Source organism: Salvelinus namaycush, chromosome 6, assembly GCF_016432855.1.
Source record: "Salvelinus namaycush isolate Seneca chromosome 6, SaNama_1.0, whole genome shotgun sequence".
NCBI lineage: Eukaryota > Metazoa > Chordata > Actinopteri > Salmoniformes > Salmonidae > Salvelinus > Salvelinus namaycush.
Genome location: NC_052312.1, coordinates 15,593,649 through 15,612,469, shown reverse-complemented (window position 1 = coordinate 15,612,469; position 18,821 = coordinate 15,593,649). Strand labels below are relative to the sequence as shown.

Here is an 18,821-nt window from a genome sequence, read left to right as displayed (position 1 = left end):
CCAGTGAGCTGAGATAAGGCGGGGCTTTACCTAGCAATGACTTATAGATGACCTGGAGCCAGTGGGTTTGGCTGCGGATATGTAGTGAGGGCCAGCCAACGAGAGCATACATGTTGCAGTGGTGGTTAGTATATGGGGCTTTGGTGATAAAACGGATGGCACTGTGATAGACTACATCCAGTTTGCTGAGTAGAGCGTTGGGTGCTATTTTGTAAATGACATCACCGAAGTCAAGGATCGGTAGGATAGTCAGTTTTACGAGGGTATGTTTGGCGGCATGAGTGAAGGAGGCTTTGTTGTGAAATAGGAAGCTGATTCTAGATTTAATTTTGGATTGGAGATGCTTAATGTGAGTCTGGAAGGAGAGTTTACAGTCTAACCAGACACCTAGGTATTTGTAGTTGTCCACATATTCTAGGTCAGAACCGTCCAGAGTAGTGATGCTAGTCAGGCGGGAGGGTGCAGGCAGCAATCGGTTGAAGAGCATGCACTTAGTTTTACTAGCATTTAAAAGCAGTTGGAGGAGTGTTGTATGCTGTTGAAGCTCTTTTGGAGGTTTGTTAGCACAGTGTCCAAAGAAGGGCCAGATGTATACAGAATGATGTCATCTGCATAGAGGTGGATCAGAGAATCACCAGCAGCAAGAGCGACATCATTGATATATACAGAGAAAAGAGTTGGCCCGAGAATTGAACCCTGTGGCACCCCCATAGAGACTGCCAGAGGTCCTGACAACAAGCCCTCCAATTTGACACACTGAACTCTGAGAAGTAGTTGGTGAACCAGGCGAGGCAGTCATTTGAGAAGCCAAGGCTATTGAGTCTGCCGATAAGAATGTGGTGATTGACAGAGTCGAAAGCCTTGGCCAAGTCGATGAAGACGGCTCCCTTTTCCCCTTCAGTTTTGCAACACCTCCTTCGCTTACTCCTCCTGTTCTCCCGGTGTTGAGTACATCAGTACTGCTGCTAACCCCAGTGTTCTAGGAGTTACCGTCCCTAGCCCGGCCTCTCACTGGATTTGTCTGTAAAGAGCTTAGCACCGGTGGGCATTTGACAACACTGCTAATGATAATGAGAAGTTCTCACGCGGGGAGGGGGGAGACGTGTGTGTCACAGGCTGGGGTCAGTGCTGAGGCAGAGGGTCTCATGGGTCGGTGGGAGAGATAAGAGAAGTGTAAAGGGCACGTAGGGGTCAGGGGATATATTGCATGTAGAAGATCAAATCAGGGTGAGAGAGGGGATGTGGTGTTAGACTGAGTTGAAGGGTCAGGTTAGTGATATTGGATCAGAGGACGACTCACTGACTGCACACATACACATCTTTGTGTAGATCTCGGCGTACACACTGATTCTCTCTGTCACACACACACACACACTCGGAGACCCACCCCCCCCTCAGGGCAAAGACTGGTTAAATCATGTAGAGAGGAGAACAATGTGTGCTCCAACTAGAGATAGTTGAATGATGTCATCAATGTGTCAGCGAGTGCAGGCAGAGGTAATGGACAGCGAGAGTGAAGATGTTTGTTCTGTCTCCCATTATGCTGCCTGGAAATGGTCGTTAACCTTCAAGGTTTCTGCCACTGAAACAGAAATAAAGGTCTCCTGCAGAAATGTCATGGACACTCTGAGGAGTGTGTCAGCGTGGAGGCTGTATTTTGTGTGTGACTCTATGTTGTTACAGAAATGCCACAGAGGATAGTGTGTGTGTGTGTGCTTCTGTGTCTGCATCTCTGTGGTGCGTAAGCCTATCTTTATTGGTATGTGTACTGCTTTAACATGTGTGTTTTGTCAATTATGTACATCTGTGTCTCTGTGTCTCTGTCTCTCTACCATTCTGAACACGTCCCATCCCATTCGGTTTGTGATGCTCAGTGAGCCAGCATCAGTAATTAGCATCCGTCACACAATGTTCTCCCCACCGAAGCATGTAGGACCTAATCTTTGGTGCATTAGGCCTTATAAAAGGATTGACTCACACTCCAGGGATGGGGAGGAAATGGGCACTATACCCCCCCATTAACACTGGCTTGGAGTGTGTGTGTGTGTGTGTGTGTGGTTGGAAGGCTGGCTTGCGTCAACAAATGAGTGGAGCGAGGGATGACAGATCAGGAACCCACATGCCCTCCCTGGCTTTGTCGTTATTTTTTTCATTTCATATACATTTTTCCTTTACCTAGCCTAGTGGACTGGAGTGGTGGGGTTGGGCGCGTGTGTCTGGTCATGGAGTGGTCACGTGTTTTCGTAGTGAGGTCAACTGCAGATAAATAGAAAAGGCTTTTAGAGTACAAATTAATATAAATCATATTACGAACCATAACACGCGTCAAGCGCCACTGCTGTGCGTCATGTCAGGGCTAATTTACATATGTAGTGGTGACTGTGCGCCCAGGAGTCGGGCAGACTGGTAACATTTGCATTATGCATGACTGTTTGTGTTGTTGAGTGTTGTTGGTTAAGATTGTGTGTGTGTGTTTTGTAAAGGGAGAATGTGGTGTGTTTTTTTTTGTGTGTGGTCTGTGAAACGTGTGTGTGTGTGTTGGGGGCATAACCTCCTGGGATGGTTAAAAACAGCAGCGGTGCAGTGACATGCTTTATGACTAGCTTTCACCACAGACAGCTACTGTTACCCTGCTGTCCAGCATGACCACTGGATCCTACTGCTCTCCCTTACACACACACACACACACACACACACACACACACACACACACACACTCAGACCTATTCCCACCCATACGTAAAACATTTCTGCACGCTTGACTGTAAGTCACTTTGGATAAAAGCATCTGCTAAATGCCATATATATAATTGATGTATTATATATTTAACCAGCAACACTACCTCCTCAGCACACACACATACACGCACGCACACATACACATACACACACACAGCCCCATACAGTGTTCAGTCTCTGCCTTGTCTATGCTGTTCAGACCAGGTTATCTGTTCACCACAGAACTCCAAAAAATAACATTTTATTAGGATGAGGAGAGCAAAAACCCACACTGTAAATCTACCAACCTACGTCCATGAGAGGGAGTGATGGAATGAGTGAGAGAGATGGAGGGAGGGAGGATAGTGAGGGGTCTAGGAAAGAAGAAGATTCTTTCTGGTTTCTCTTTCTTTTTCCACTGGTGGTGAAAGGGGAAGGAGGGAAGGGCCCCTACCGGAGCACCCAGCATTCCCCATGCTCATACATAAATATTTGCGGTGCCATGTTGGGCCATGCCTGGCTGTCACATACACACTCACACACACATACACACTCGTCCACATACACACATACACGCTCACAAACTCTCACTCTTAGATACTCTCTCTCACACACACACACACACACACACACACACACACACACACACACTGACACACACACAGTCTGTCACCGTGTATCCTGCTTCACAGAAGCGCTCTTATCTGAATTAAGGTACTAAGGTTACACATGGTAACTCTAAACGCCACAGCGGGGAGGAAGGAGGGAAGGGTTTGGAGGACGGACTATGAGGGGGACTGGATTGATGGAGACACCACTTACAACTCTATTAATGATTACACAATTTATCAGATCTCAGGATGGGGGTATGGACTGGATGGGGGCATGGACACACACACACACCCGTTTCTCCCTCCTAAGTCATGGGACAATGTTTCTTAATAATAAAGCTTGGTCAGCAGTTTTGTTCTCTCTTTGTCGAAATTTCCCAAAAAGTTTGTCAATCAATCCTTTTGGGATTCTAGACTAGTAGCCAAAACCTCTGACTTTGCAAAATGCATATCAAGTGAAACAAAGAAACAGGGGATGTGAAATAGCCTTTGAGATGCAAGTTTTTTTTTAACCCTCCCCTAACCTCTAACCTTAACCACTCTGCGAGTACACACAAAACTGACCCAAGATCAATGTCTGGACTCTAGAAGCAAAACCGTATTTACTCTACATAGAGCGATTCCACCCCTAAACGGTGCAGAATAGCGTTGAATGTTAGCCTATACGCCTCCTCTGTTGCTATCTCGTCTTGTGTGCTACTTCAGAAGGGTGAATGAAGTACAGCGTTTTCTGGGAAGGGTATTAGGAAGAACTACAGCTCTGCCGGAGGGCTAGAGCCCCGTGCTGCCTTGCCTCTCCTTTATGGTAGTAAATCACCTCTCTGAACTGAACAGTGTTTATTCTGGAGCTTTCTCAGAACACTTTGGCAGAAAAGTGGCAGAACTGGTAGAGCGACGGAACAGAGAGGGGGGAGAAGGGCTGAGTCAGCAAATGGGCTGGTTGGGGGGGGGGGGGGGGGGGGTGTACGGTGTGCGTGGGTGTTTTATATAATTATTTAGCAGAATGTTCCCTCCTATAATTTCAATTTCTGTGGATAAATCAAATCACTGTACGATTTATGTCCAAACTGTTGAACATAGGGAATAGATAAAGCATACTTGAGCCCCGAACTCATGCCCTACAACACAGTTATCTAATGCTAATTTGCATTATGGAAAAGTTATCTAATGCTAATTTGCATTATGGAACGAACATTCGCGCGTAGGCTACTGCCTTGTATGCATTGCTGCGGTTATAATGTAAAGAAATAATAGTTGATCAACATTTTATGCAAAGCGTTCTGATCTGTTGCATCAGCCTCGTTGCCATTTTAAAGTTTTTTGGGGATGTAGCCTACTGGTTGTATGAATTGGTTATCTATCTTCTCACAACTGTCCCAGAGTCGGTTTGGAACAGGCTATTTCTTTCTCGCACAGAACGACAAGCTGACCAATAGAATAGGTCAACTTCTCTACTATGGGGGACAGTAGATTGACGTAGGCTAGTGATTTTGCTGTTTGTTACTCATCTCATTGGCTGAGGAAAAGTAAATGTGGGCAGTTATTCTAACATAGGCGGCGTGTGAGTTTCAAGCTTGGGAAAGCAAATGTTCACCATAAAAATGCACCTTTATGATAAAGCAATCCTTGCATCCTCTCATTTGCAGACTTATGTAAAATAGCCTAACTTATTTCTAAGTTGATTAGATTGGATAGTCATAACTTAGGCTAATAATATAGCTTAACTCAATCACTGTTTGCAAAAAAGACTGTTCAATGCAGAACGTAGTGGCTTAAAGTAGGCCTAGGCTATAACAAATAGACTAAATGTATTCTCCTTCCGTTGCACAGGAAAATGTTGACCTTTTTATAAATGCATTTCATGCACTTCTACTACACTTTATATGACTGGAGACATTAGCAGAATCTTTTTTAATACAACAAAAATGACAGGGTAGCCTACTCTGCTGACACTGACAAACAGATCAGTAAAAGCGACGTCTGATCCATATATTAGGCCTACGAAAGGGTAGACACAAATACGGTATGACGTCCATCTAACCTGGAGGAGGAAATGATTGTCCAAAAACAAACAAAAGTGGCACAGATTCACTACATTGAACAACAGAAATCAAAAGGAAGTTTGTTCTGAAGTGTCTGTCCTATATCTGAGAGATATAAGAAACATTAGGAAACATTTGTTGTTTCTTTTTTATACATGTATTTAACTGCTTATTTTTGGCACAAAACAGTCTAAGCAGGGGAGGGGAGGGGGGTTCTACTAAGCTACAGTGCATTCGGAAAGTATTCAGACCCCTTGACTTTTTCCACATTTTGTTAGGTTAGTCTTACTCTAAAATGGATCCACACACAATACCCCATGAAGACAAAGCGAAAACAGGTTTTTAGAAATGTTGCAAATAAAAAAAAAATAGAATACTGAAATGTCACATTTACATAAGTATTCAGACCCTTGACTGTTGAAGCACCTTTAGCAGCGATTACAGCCTCGAGTCTTCTTGGGTATGACGCTACAAGTTTGGCACACCTGTATTTGGGGAGTTTCTCCCATTCTTCTGTGCAGATCCTCTCAAGCTCTGTCAGGGTGGATGGGGAGCGTCGCTGCACAGATATTTTCAGGTCTGTCCAGAGATGTTAGATCAGCTTTGAGTCCAGGCTCTGGCTGGGCCACTCAAGGACATTCAGAGACTTGTACCGAAGCCACTCCTGTGTTGTACTGGCTGTGTGCTTAGCATTGTTGTCCTGTTGGAAGGTGAACCTTCATCACATTCTGAGGTCCTGAGCACTGAGCAGGTTTTCATCAAGGATCTCTCTGTGCTTTGCTCCATTCATCTTTCCCTGAATCCTGACTGGTCTCGCAGTCCCTGCTGCTGAAAAACATCCCCACAGCATAATGCTGCCACCACCATGCTTTACCATAGGGATGGTGGCAGGTTTCCTCCATCTTGGTTTCTTCAGACCAGAGAATCTTGTTTCTCATGGTCTGAGAGTCCTTTAACTCCAAGCGGGCTGTCATGTGCCTTTTACTGAGGAGTGGCTTCTGTCTTGCCACTCTACCATAAAGGCCTGATTGGTGGAGTGCTGCAGAGATGGTTGTCCTGCTTGAAGGTTCTCCAAACTCTACAGAGGAACTATGGAGCTCTGTCATCGTGACCATCAGGTTCTTGGTCACATCCCTGACCAAGGCCCTCCTCTCCCGATTGCTCAGTTAGGCCAGGCGGCCAGCTCTAGGAAGAGTCTTGGTAATTCCAATCTTCTACCATTGAAGAATGATGGAAGCCACTGTGTTCTTCTAAAATCCTGCAGAAATGTTTTGGTACCCTTCCCCAGATCTGTGCCTCCACACAATCCTGTCTCAGAGCTCTACGGACAATTCTTTCAATTCTCATGACATCATTTGAGTCAATTGGAGGTGTACCTGTGGATGTATTTCAAGGCACACCTTCAAACGCAGTGACTCTTAGCTTGACATCATGGGAAAATCAAAAGAAATCAGCCAAGACCTTCGAATTTTTTTTTTTTAGACCTCAAGTCTGGTTCATCCTTGGGAGCAATTTTCAAACGCCTGAAGGTACCATGTTCATCTGTACAAACGATAGTACGCAAGTATAAACACCATGGGACCACGCAGCCGTCATACCGCTCAGGAAGGAGACGTGTTCTGTCTCCTACAGATGAATGTACTTTGGTGCGAAAAGTGCAAATCAATCCCAGAACAACAGCAAAGGACCTTGTGAAGATGCTGGAAGAAACCGGTACAAAAGTATCTATATCCACAGTAAAACGAGTCCTGTATCGACATAACCTGAAAGGCCGCTCAGCAAGGAAGAAGCCACTGCTCCAAAACTGCCATTAAAAAAAGACAGACTACGGTTTGAAACTGCACCTGTGGACAAAGATCGTACTTTTGATGCTGCCACCCCCGTGCTTCACAGTTGTCCTCTGGCCATGAAATGTCCTCTGGTCTGATGAAACAAAAATAGAACTGTTTGGTCATAATGACCATCGTTATGTTTGGAGGAAAAAGGGGGAGTCTTGCAAGCTGAAGAACACCATCCCAACCGTGAAGCACGGGGGTGGCAGCATCATGTTGTGGGGGTGCTTTGCTGCAGTAGGGACTGGTGCACTTCACAAAATAGATGACATCATGAGGAAAGAACACGATGTGGATATATTGAAGCAACATCTCAAGACATCAGTCAGGAAGTTAAAGCTTGGTCGCAAATGGGTCTTCCAAATGGTCAATGATCCCAAGCATACCTCCAATGTTGTGGCAAAATGGCTTAAGGACAACAAAGTCAAGGTATTGGAGTGGCCATCACAAAGCCCTGACCTCAATCCTATAGAAAATCTGTGGTCAGAACTGAAAAAGTGTGTGTGAGCAAGGAGGCCTACAAACCTGACTCAGTTACACCAGCTCTGTCAGGAGGAATGAATGGGCCAAAATTCACCCAACTTATTGTGGGAAGCTTGTGGAAGGCTACCCGAAACGTTTGACCCAAGTTAAACAATTTAAAGGCAATGCTACCAAATACTAATTGAGTGTATATAAACGCCTGACCCACTGGGAATGTGATGAAAGAAATAAAAGCTGAAAGAATTCTTCTCTCCACTATTATTCTGACATTTCACATTCTTAAAATAAAGTGGTGATCCTAACTGACCTAAGACAGGGCTTTTTTACTAGGATTAAATGTCATGAATTGTGAAAAACTGAGTTTAAATGTATTTGACTAATGTGTATGTAAACTTCCGACTTCAACTGTCCATGTAATAGTGCCAGACATGCACACAAACTTATACAGTTGGCATTGCTGTTATGATTTTAGTTGTCCTTTGTTTTAAATATTTATTTATTATTTATTTTCTTTTATTGTTGTTTGCTGTTTTCTTCTGTCTTTTTCTTTTTTCTCTTTAGTTCATTCTCTTGGTTTTTGGTGCATCGGGGGGTTCATGGGGGGTGGGGAATGGAATTAAATGTATTTTTTATTTTTCTTCTTGGAGGGGGAGTGTCGGAGGGGTCTAGAATAGTTGAGGGACAGCTATTGGGGAACTGTGGGGGGGGATCTTGGAGGTGTGTCACCCTGAATGGGAGTCTGTTGGATGACTGATATGATGTAGTTGTTGAGCGGCTTCACTGCAAGTATATGGTAGGTTTCGGATATTCAATAAAAAAATATACAAATAAATAAAAACAGCATGGCTACCACAGCATTCTGCAGCGATAGACCTTCCCATCTGGTTTGCGCTTAGTGGGACTATAATTTGTTTTTCAACAAGACAATGACCCAACACACCTCCAAGCTGTGTAAGGGCTATTTGACCAAGAAGGAGAGTGATGGAGTGCTGCATCAGATGACCTGGCTTCCACAATCACCCAACCTCAACCCAACTGAGAAGGTTTGGGAGGATAATGACTCAGGACACACCTCCAGGCTGTGTAAGGTCTATATGACCAAGGAGAGTGATGAGTGCTGCATCAGATGACCTGGCCTCCACAATCACCCGACCTCCACAATCACCCGGCCTCAACCCAATTGAGATGGTTTGAGATGAGGTGAACTGCAGAGTGAAGGACAAGCAGCCAACAAGTGCTCAGCATGTGTGCGAACTCCTTCAAGACTGTTGGAAAAGCATTTCTGATGAAGCTGGTTGAGAGAATGCCAAGTGTGCAAAGCTGTCATCAAGGCAAAGGGTGGCAACTTGGAAGAATCTGAAATATTTTTATTTGTTTAACACTTTTTTTGGTTTCTACATGATTCCATATGTGTTATTTCATAGTTTTTATGTCTTCACTATTATTCTACAATGTAGAAAATAGTTGTTTTTTTTAACTTTGAATGAGTAGGTGTGTCCAAACTTTTGACTGGTACTGTATATGTTTTCAAAATGCATACTGCTTCCATCTCACACAGACGTGTGACCCGCTGAAGCCAACCGTTGAACTTGAATGGCGAAAAGGAGGAGCGCTTCAATTACCAGTTGAGAAATAAAAGTAGTAGCGATTTTTAATTGTGGCCGCCACAAATGTTTTAACTCGCGATTTCATTTAGAATTGTTGCACATTGATTGTGCTTATAAAGCACGTTTCACTCCGGCTGCAATAGGAGCTGTAGCAGCCACTCTCGCGCTGTCTGACTAATTTTCCGCTTAAACTAGGCTCTGTATCTGTATGCTGTGCGTGTGTGATAAATAAGAATCATAACGACTAACAAAATACACACGCCAATTTAATTCCAGTAAAATATTCAAATGAAGCATGACTGGTCAAATCTATTTAGATCGACTGGTATTTTCATCAATGAATAGGCTAAAAACATTGTTTTGCAATTGGCCGGTGGCAATTTTAATTTATCGTCTTTTAATTTATTTTTTGGGGCCAAAATCCGTCTATTACCGGCTAATGTGCTGTAATCCACAGCACATACAGTGGGGAGAACAAGTATTTGATACACTGCCGATTTTGCAGGTTTTCCTACTTACAAAGCATGTAGAGGTCTGTAATTTTTATCATAGGTACACTTCAACTGTGAGAGACGGAATCTAAAACAAAAATCCAGAAAATCACATTGTATGATTTTTAAGTAATTAATTTGCATTTTATTGCATGACATAAGTATTTGATCACCTACCAACCAGTAAGAATTCCGGCTCTCACAGACCTGTTCGTTTTTCTTTAAGAAGCCCTCCTGTTCTCCACTCATTACCTGTATTAACTGCACCTGTTTGAACTCGTTACCTGTATAAAAGACACCTGTCCACACACTCAATCAAACAGACTCCAACCTCTCCACAATGGCCAAGACCAGAGAGCTGTGTAAGGACATCAGGGATAAAATTGTAGACCTGCACAAGGCTGGGATGGGCTACAGGACAATAGGCAAGCAGCTTGGTAAGAAGGCAACAACTGTTGGCGCAATTATTAGAAAATGGAAGAAGTTCAAGATGACGGTCAATCACCCTCGGTCTGGGGCTCCATGCAAGATCTCACCTCATGGGGCATCAATGATCATGAGGAAGGTGAGGGATCAGCCCAGAACTACACGGCAGGACCTGGTCAATGACCTGAAGAGAGCTGGGACCACAGTCTCAAAGAAAACCATTAGTAACACACTACGCCGTCATGGATTAAAATCCTGCAGCGCACGCAAGGTCCCCCTGCTCAAGCCAGCGCATGTCCAGGCCCGTCTGAAGTTTGCCAATGACCATCTGGATGATCCAGAGGAGGAATGGGAGAAGGTCATGTGGTCTGATGAGACAAAAATAGAGCTTTTTGGTCTAAACTCCACTCGCCGTGTTTGGAGGAAGAAGAAGGATGAGTACAACCCCAAGAACACCATCCCAACCGTGAAGCATGGAGGTGGAAACATCATTCTTTGGGGATGCTTTTCTGCAAAGGGGACAGGACGACTGCACCGTATTGAGGGGAGGATGGATGGGGCCATGTATCGCGAGATCTTGGCCAACAACCTCCTTCCCTCAGTAAGAGCATTGAAGATGGGTCGTGGCTGGGTCTTCCAGCATGACAACGACCCGAAACACACAGCCAGGGCAACTAAGGAGTGGCTCCGTAAGAAGCATCTCAAGGTCCTGGAGTGGCCTAGCCAGTCTCCAGACCTGAACCCAATAGAAAATCTTTGGAGGGAGCTGAAAGTCCGTATTGCCCAGCGACAGCCCCGAAACCTGAAGGATCTGGAGAAGGTCTGTATGGAGGAGTGGGCCAAAATCCCTGCTGCAGTGTGTGCAAACCTGGTCAAGAACTACAGGAAATGTATGATCTCTGTAATTGCAAACAGTTTTCTGTACCAAATATTAATTTCTGCTTTTCTGATGTATCAAATACTTATGTCATGCAATGAAATGCAAATTAATTACTTAAAAATCATACAATGTGATTTTCTGGATTTTTGTTTTAGATTCCGTCTCTCACAGTTGAAGTGTACCTATGATAAACATTACAGACCTCTACATGCTTTGTAAGTAGGAAAACCTGCAAAATCGGCAGTGTATCAAATACTTGTTCTCCCCACTGTACATCTCCCAGATGTCACACGCACACAGAGAGAGATTGCCTTAATCTCTCGATCTCTCTCGCTTGGCTCTTTGCACTGATCCCCTCTTCCCTACTGGCTTTCATAACACCCTCTCTTTGCTTGGCAGAGGCCTTCCTATGGTGATGGGCTCTTGGTTAAACAGAATGTTATATAACTTGACAGCTGTGGCTCCTGGGGCATGGAAGTGATTGACGGTGCAAGGGTCAGAGGGGAGAGCGAGTGTATGCGATTTTGTGTGTGTGTGTGTGTGAGAGAGAGGTGTGCCCACTTGCGCAGTAGCAGCATGTGCTCAGCCAGTGTCAGTCTATTGAGGGACACACAGATCTAAACTAAGTCCAGTGACCCCATCGCAGACAGACAACAACTGACGCAGACAGACAACTCTGATCAACAGACGAGTGTGTGTCACACACAGAACAAGGCGTTGCATCTTATATTCATCTTACATCATCGCGGAGACTGACTCACAGACTGACAGATGCTAGGGTGACACACAAATACACTCAAATGAATCTACTTAAAGGCACAGAGGGTGCCTTACCCTTAATGAGCCACTAAAGTGAGCCGTCACAGAACCGGACATTGACAGCCCCAGGCAGACACAGATCACATTGACTGCTTCATCCAGTGAGCCATCACTTTGACTGCCCCAGATAGACACATAGACCGACTGACATAGGGACTGATATAGAGAGGGAACATTTTATAGGCCAGACATTGGCTGAGATCATAGCCCCATCTGGCCTCAGAGTTAAAGAGCCTGCAGAGCGGGACAGTCACACTTACTCACAGAGGCATCATCACATCGATTAGAGCCCAGAACGGAGAGATGACGCAAGGAAATGGTTGAAATCGATGAGAGAGCGATTTAAAGCAGTTTAGAAAAGGAAGTGCTTCCTTTCTGGTTGCGTATGACCGCACTGATGTCAGTAGTTAGTGTGTGTGTCACGGTTCGCATTTAGATATATGTACTCACTGACCCCGGCCTAATGGATTGGTGTGTTTTTGCGTGGAGGTTTGTTAGGTTTACAATTAGGGTGAAGGATAGAATTAGGGTTAGGGCAGGGTTTCCCAAACTCTGTTTTGGACCCTGAGGGGTGCTCATTTTGTTTTTTGCCCTAGCACTATACAGCTGATTCAAATAATCAACAAGCTTTAATAATTTAAATCAGCTGTGTAGTGTTAGAGATAAACGGGCACCCCCTCGGAGTCCTGAGGTCCGAGTTTGGGAAATGGTGGGTTACGGAAAATAGGATTTTGAATGGAAATACATGTTTGGTCCCCATGAGGATAGATGAACAAAATGTGTGTGTGTGTGTTTAGTATGCTCTTATGTGCCATCCATATTTACCCGGTCACTGTGTCCTCAATGTGTGTGTGTTGGTGTGCCCACAAAAAGAATTGCCTGTGAGCGCTTCTGCACCAATGTGTGTGTATGTGTATGTACCAATGTGTGCCCTGTCTCCTCTGGTCTCCCTGGGTCCATTGGGCTGATTGTTTATGTGGCTCTTTCAGGCTGAGCTGCACTAGCTGCTGCTGTTAGCTGGCACCGTCTGTACCGGGACGCTAAATATAGCACTGCACCAGGAAGAGAAAGAAGGGGGCGGTGGGGGGCACCAAAAATATAGAGGAGGCACTTTTTTTCATCGACAATTAGAGAGCAGGGCTGGGAAATGTAGGAAAAGGAACAAAGGACTCCTTTCTCTCAATCAGTCACCATTCGTCATTACTGTTTTGGTTGATTTGATGTTTCCATCATGCGGCCCGCCCGCCCGCAACGCTTCCTCGTAATTAAACTGGCCTTTAATGACGATGTTAATTACATGATTATTGTTATTATTATAGACCTACAGTACATACTCGTCATGTGTGACCGCTAGTTACCCCTAATAAAGGGACATCGACCAATCGAGAGGAAGAAGTATGAGCGTCGTGTTATGGTGTGCATTTTCAGTCCTTTTCCTCTCCGTAGCATCAATATCCTCTGTCAGTCCGTCACCCTCGAAGGCGTTATCAATCGTACAAGAGGTTCCATAACAAAGACAAGTTTGTGTTTTGTGAATTTAGAGCTCTCAACGGTTCCATGTTATTGCAATAATGAGGACATTTTCTTAATGACATACTTGCTTTAGTTGTGTAATATGACGGGAAAAGTGTAAATTGACCTAAAACTATACGTGCATGCGCACACACACACACACGCACCCTGCAGTGGTGGTTGTCCTCTCTTTCCCCTTATTTTCTTTTCGCTCTTTTCCTCTCTCTCTCTCTTTCTCTCTCGCTCTTTGCGGTCTCACTCGCCTCCCTTCCATCCCTCAGTTGAACTTCTCTGTATATGTAATTAAAGGAACACAATGTTCCCCTGTGGATAAGCAGACATAGATATCTTATTGTAGATTGGAAAACAATGTTTGTGATAATGTGTGGTAGTCAGTAGATGAATGTAGTAATATTTGGTTAATGTTCATATCATATGCTGTTGTTTACTGGTCTTCTAACCCGGCCATTTCCTCTCTGTTTTCAGAATGCTGATGTCTTTGCCCTTGCCTTGGAATTATGGGAAATAAATAAGAGATCCTGAAGCTCCTCCTCCTCATCCTTGTGTGACAGCCAATGGGAAGACGGGTTGCACTGGTCACACCTCTGAAGCACTTTGGAAGGATTGATGGAAAACCTTTTATTTTTTTGCTTTCAGTGTATTGGTTGTGATGACCAATGGGGATGCGTGCCAATGATATTCTGGAAAAACCTATTGGTTGCACTTAGCCTGAGAAGGGAGGACTCTAAGCCAATCAGAGAAGAGTATGAAGACTGACTGCTGACTGGGAGCCAATGATTTTTTTTCGATCATCAGCTTAAATGGAAACCCAATTAACCAATCAAAAATAAGGATTTAATCTAATGACGGCTAAATATACAAAGTATAAAAACAAAATATATAGAAATATATATCTGCTCAAGTGCCTCATTTTTTTGATTGTAGACATTTTACAAAGAACTTCAACTTAGCGTTGACTAAGGAAGTGAAGATGCTTCAGTATTTGTGCTTGTTTTGAAGTAGCAATATGTTGTGGCAGGTGTAAGAATAATAAGGATGATGATGATAAAAATACCAATTAGCTGGCCTTACTGTCTTACTGTGAGATGTTGGCAGCATAGCTTCTATTCGCTTTAAGCTCATGTAACTGACAGATTTCTCCCTATCTCTCTCTCACTCTTTCAAAATCTCTCTCTCTGCCCATACCTCTCATCCAAGATTGCAGTATTCTATATCACATACCAACCCGCCCACATACTTTACAATAAGACAGTCACCCTTCACCGTGAATACTGTCTCTGGCGCTGGACAATATGTATTTAACACACAAACACTTGGCACTTGTTGCAGGTAAAGACAGGTGCTCTGTTCCAAAATCTACATTAACATACCACTTGGAATGAAGTGATAAGTTGTGGAATGCATGCATTCTGAACAGTGGTGGGAAAAGTCCTCAATTGTCATATTTGAGTAAAAGTAAAGATACCTTAATAGAAAATGACTGAAGTAAAAGTGAAAGTCACCAGGTAAAATACTACTTGAGTAAAAGTCAAAGTATTTGGTTTTAAATATACTTACGTATCAAAAGTAAAAGTATAAACAATTTAAAATTCCTTATTCCTCAATTTTATTTTTAAAATGTATTGGCGGATAGTCAGAGGCACACACTCGGACATAATTTACAAACGAAGGATTTGTGTTTAGTGAGTCCGCCAGATCAGAGGCAGTATGGATGACATGGGATGTTCTCAAATTCAAATTCAAGTTGCTTTATTGGCATGAAAAACATTGTGTCGATATTGCCAAAGCAACAATGTATACAATATACATTGTAATAAAATTATAAACAATGACAATAATATAGAATGGCAGTAAATAATAATACAAAATTAAATATAAAAATATTCTCTTTAAGTGTGTGAATTGGACCATTTTCTTGTCAAAATGTAATGAGTACTTTTGGGTGTCAGAGAAAATATATGGAGTACCAAGTACATTATTTTCTTTAGGAATGTAGTGAAGTAAAAGTCTGCAAAAATATAAATAGTAAAGTACAGATACCCAAAAAAACTACTTAAGTAGTACTTTAAAGTATTTTTACTTAAGTTCTTTACACCACTGATTCTGAGTGGTGTAAATGGGCTCCTGTGGATGTTGGAACATAGCCATTCAAAATAGGGGCGAGTGGGGTAAGATGAGCTCAACCACTCAACATACCCCATTCTCCTCTACCTGGGTTGGTCAGATTATTATAGCATTGTGCTAGGTAGATGGTAAATCCCTCAGCATTGTGCTAGGTAGATGGTAAATCCCTCAGCATTGTGCTAGGTAGATGGTAAATCCCTCAGCATTGTGCTAGCTAGGTGGTAAATCCCTCAGCATTGTGCTAGGTAGATGGTAAATCCCTCAGCATTGTGCTAGGTAGATGGTAAATCCCTCAGCATTGTGCTAGGTAGATGGTAAATCCCTCAGCATTGTGCTAGGTAGATGGTAAATCCCTCAGCATTGCGCTAGCTAGGTGGTAAATCCCTCAGCATTGTGCTAGGTAGGTGGTAAATCCCTCAGCATTGCGCTAGCTAGGTGGTAAATGGCCAGTGTTGCTGATCACAGCTCAGATATAGGTATGACATTATTATCCTACTCAATCCAATTATCAGATAAAACGTTAGTATCTATTATCTCAAGACAGTTGCAGGTATTTTCATCCCCATCGTGTCAGGAGCCTGGTAAGCGATAGGATGGTAGAGTATAGTGTCCATAGAGATAACGGACGTGCCGACATTAGCTGTGCTAACTATAGCCCTTGCTAAAGTCGTCTTGTCTAACGTCTGGATTTGATAACATGGGCCTTGCTAGCTGCGGGGAACATGCTAACTTCAGCCTAGTTAGCAAAGTATTTTGTTAGGGGGCATAGATGGCCACAACCGTCCTTTCTGTTTCTCATTCTCCCTTTTTCTCTCTCTTTTTGTCTCTTACTTTAAACTCTTTCTGCTATGCATTAGCACTAAAGTGCCTGTCTGTATGTCTGTCTGTCCCTTTCTTCCCCTTTAGCACTATCAGGGCTATCCTCTCAAAATATATATAGTCTATTTTTATGTATATTTTTCTTTTAGCGTATGTACAATATTGTGTAACCTCAAGGTACCCTTCCCTTATTGAGGTTTCAATTATGGTCAAGGATGTAGTGACCCATGAAATGACTTGACCAATTGCCCCTGACTTCATCACGTGTTTGTATTGGGTTGGTGCTGAAAAATGTAGGCCCCGAGGAGAACCCCATTGAGGACCTCGTCTATGGATGGCCGTATTAGTGCCAAAACAAAAATACGCTGTGACTCTTTCAGACAATACATTAAAAAGCTACAGTAGCTACTTTTAATAGCTACTATGAGCTCTCAAGTTCTGACGTTTTATATTTTTCTTGGTTGTTAAATGCTATTATAACCTTGCCTGCTCTCTTGTTGTTTTCTTACCACCGTAAAAACAAAAAAACCTGTTTTGGATGTTTTGAGACATCTTGCCTCATAGTTTGCCTCTGGGACACTTATGAAATTGTACTAAATGAACAAAACTTACTGTAAGTTGCCAATATGAGCAATCACAGACAGAGAAAAATAGGGGGGGGGGGGGCACCTTTAAACAGAGTGAAATGTGTCTGTCCGTTTCACTACCACCACATTTGTATATGGGCTGGCTGTCTTATGCACTTCCTTCTCATTTGAGTCACGTGACTTTTGGTAGCATAACAAAGCGGCTTCATTGCTACCAGATTGGGATCTGTGGTCAGGACAATTGGCCATAATGGTTTCTAATGCAGAGGTGGGGTTAGGAAAGTAGTTTGACACCAACCTCACTGTGCCAGGTTTGTTTCTGTTCACTGCATGGCACAAAGAGGCAGCGACACACACACAAACACACACACACACATTAAACACAAACAGTGTTTTGGAAATGTTATATTTTTCTCATAATGACTCAACAATCTTCCAAACTAAAGCCAGATCCTAGGTTCCAGTAATATGGGGGAAAACACACAAAAACAAACTTAGTGCAAGAGTTCATTCTGAAATCAAAGTTAAATCCAACACACTATGGCCTCAAAAGTGGACAATGCCCATGAGCTCATTCACTGTTGAGGTCTAGATGACAAACTTGAATTTTGGAGTGAAGTGTCACTTTAATTCTTAGAGAAGCAAGGTACTTGGAGGCAAGAGTGTCATGTCTCCATTTAACATACCTACAGTGGCGACCCGTCAATCAGGGCAGGTGGGGCAGAGCCCTACCTGTTTAAGCCCCACCTGTTAAGCTAAAAATATATATACTTTTTTAGTTGTATCTGTTTTGCATGTTATTTTGGCATTAGTACATGTCACATCAGTTTGCAAACAATGTCAAAGAAAAATCATTGAGTTAATAAAGCTGCATAAAAACATGGTCTCTTTTTTGCTTTCTTGAGTAAGGCAGCTCCTAAATGCAGGTGTTTCTGCCTAGCTCTGTGATTTCTGTGGTGGGGCAGCCAGTGGAAAATACAGAGCGTAGGAGTTGGTAATGTTCTCTAGTTGCGCCGTGATTGGCTCAGTGTTCTGTTACTCATGGGGACACTATGTCAGCGCAAAATCTACAGGGAGAGCTCGAAAATTCAAGCCCCTTGGGTGCTGGATTGATTTACATTAGAAGTACCCATCGAAGAAGGCTCAAAGTGATTGGCCACAGATAAAATGATGTTAAATCCCCGGTATATCTACCATAGCTTTGATTGGACTTATCATGTCAACATCATACTTTCAAAATCTTAGCTAGCAAGCTAGACATCAGTCAACATCATGAATTAAGTCGACAATCTACTGGCAAATCCTTTTCAATCCTTGTTATATGAAGAGAAATTATAGATAAAACGTATCAGTGCTCATCGGCCATTGGAAACAAACATTACACAAGTTGGAAATCACAAATTCAACAATGAGTGGTTTGGAAGGAATCAGTTGCAAACTGCAAGCGTTACAAAGCAATCACTAGCCTGCTATTCAGTGGAGACGGTGTGTGGTCCAAGTCTGTGTTTAAGGGTTTCTTTTCCAAGCTTAAAAGGATAAACATTCACATGCAACACCATGGCCAGTAAAGGTTTAATACATTGGCCATGCTGTCAGCCCAGCATGACTTCAGTGAGTTCAAGACAACTGGGAACTGAAAAAAACGAGCTCTGACTGAGAAAATCATCTAACTCGCAATTCCAAGTCGTAAACGTGGCCTCTTCCTAGAGCTCCAACCTGAAGCTCACTGACGTCTTGAATCGACCTTGTTTTTTCCCCGTGTTCTCAGTTGTGTTGAAAGCACCATAAATCCAGAGAATGCCAGAGTTTGATTGCAAAGATTGATGACAAAATTTGCTCACTTGAACAG

The 18,821-nt window shown here is 43.2% G+C and overlaps 1 protein-coding gene and 1 long non-coding RNA gene across 2 annotated transcripts in view; both read left to right on the top strand.

Annotated features, from left to right (window-relative positions):
• The window catches only part of LOC120049688 (insulin receptor substrate 1-B-like), a 79,963-nt gene extending 65,464 nt beyond the window's left edge, over positions 1 to 14,499 (top strand). The window contains exon 4 of the mRNA XM_038996039.1: positions 13,908 to 14,499. Within this exon, the coding sequence (XP_038851967.1) occupies positions 13,908 to 13,915 (8 nt within the window). The 3' untranslated portion in view covers positions 13,916 to 14,499. The remainder of the gene's footprint in view (positions 1 to 13,907) is intronic.
• Positions 14,500 to 15,448: 949 nt separating this feature from the next.
• LOC120049248 lies at positions 15,449 to 17,853 on the top strand. The gene is made up of 2 exons (XR_005477098.1): positions 15,449 to 15,687; positions 15,719 to 17,853. It is a non-coding gene; the product is annotated as an uncharacterized LOC120049248 (long non-coding RNA).
• Positions 17,854 to 18,821: the final 968 nt, after the last annotated feature.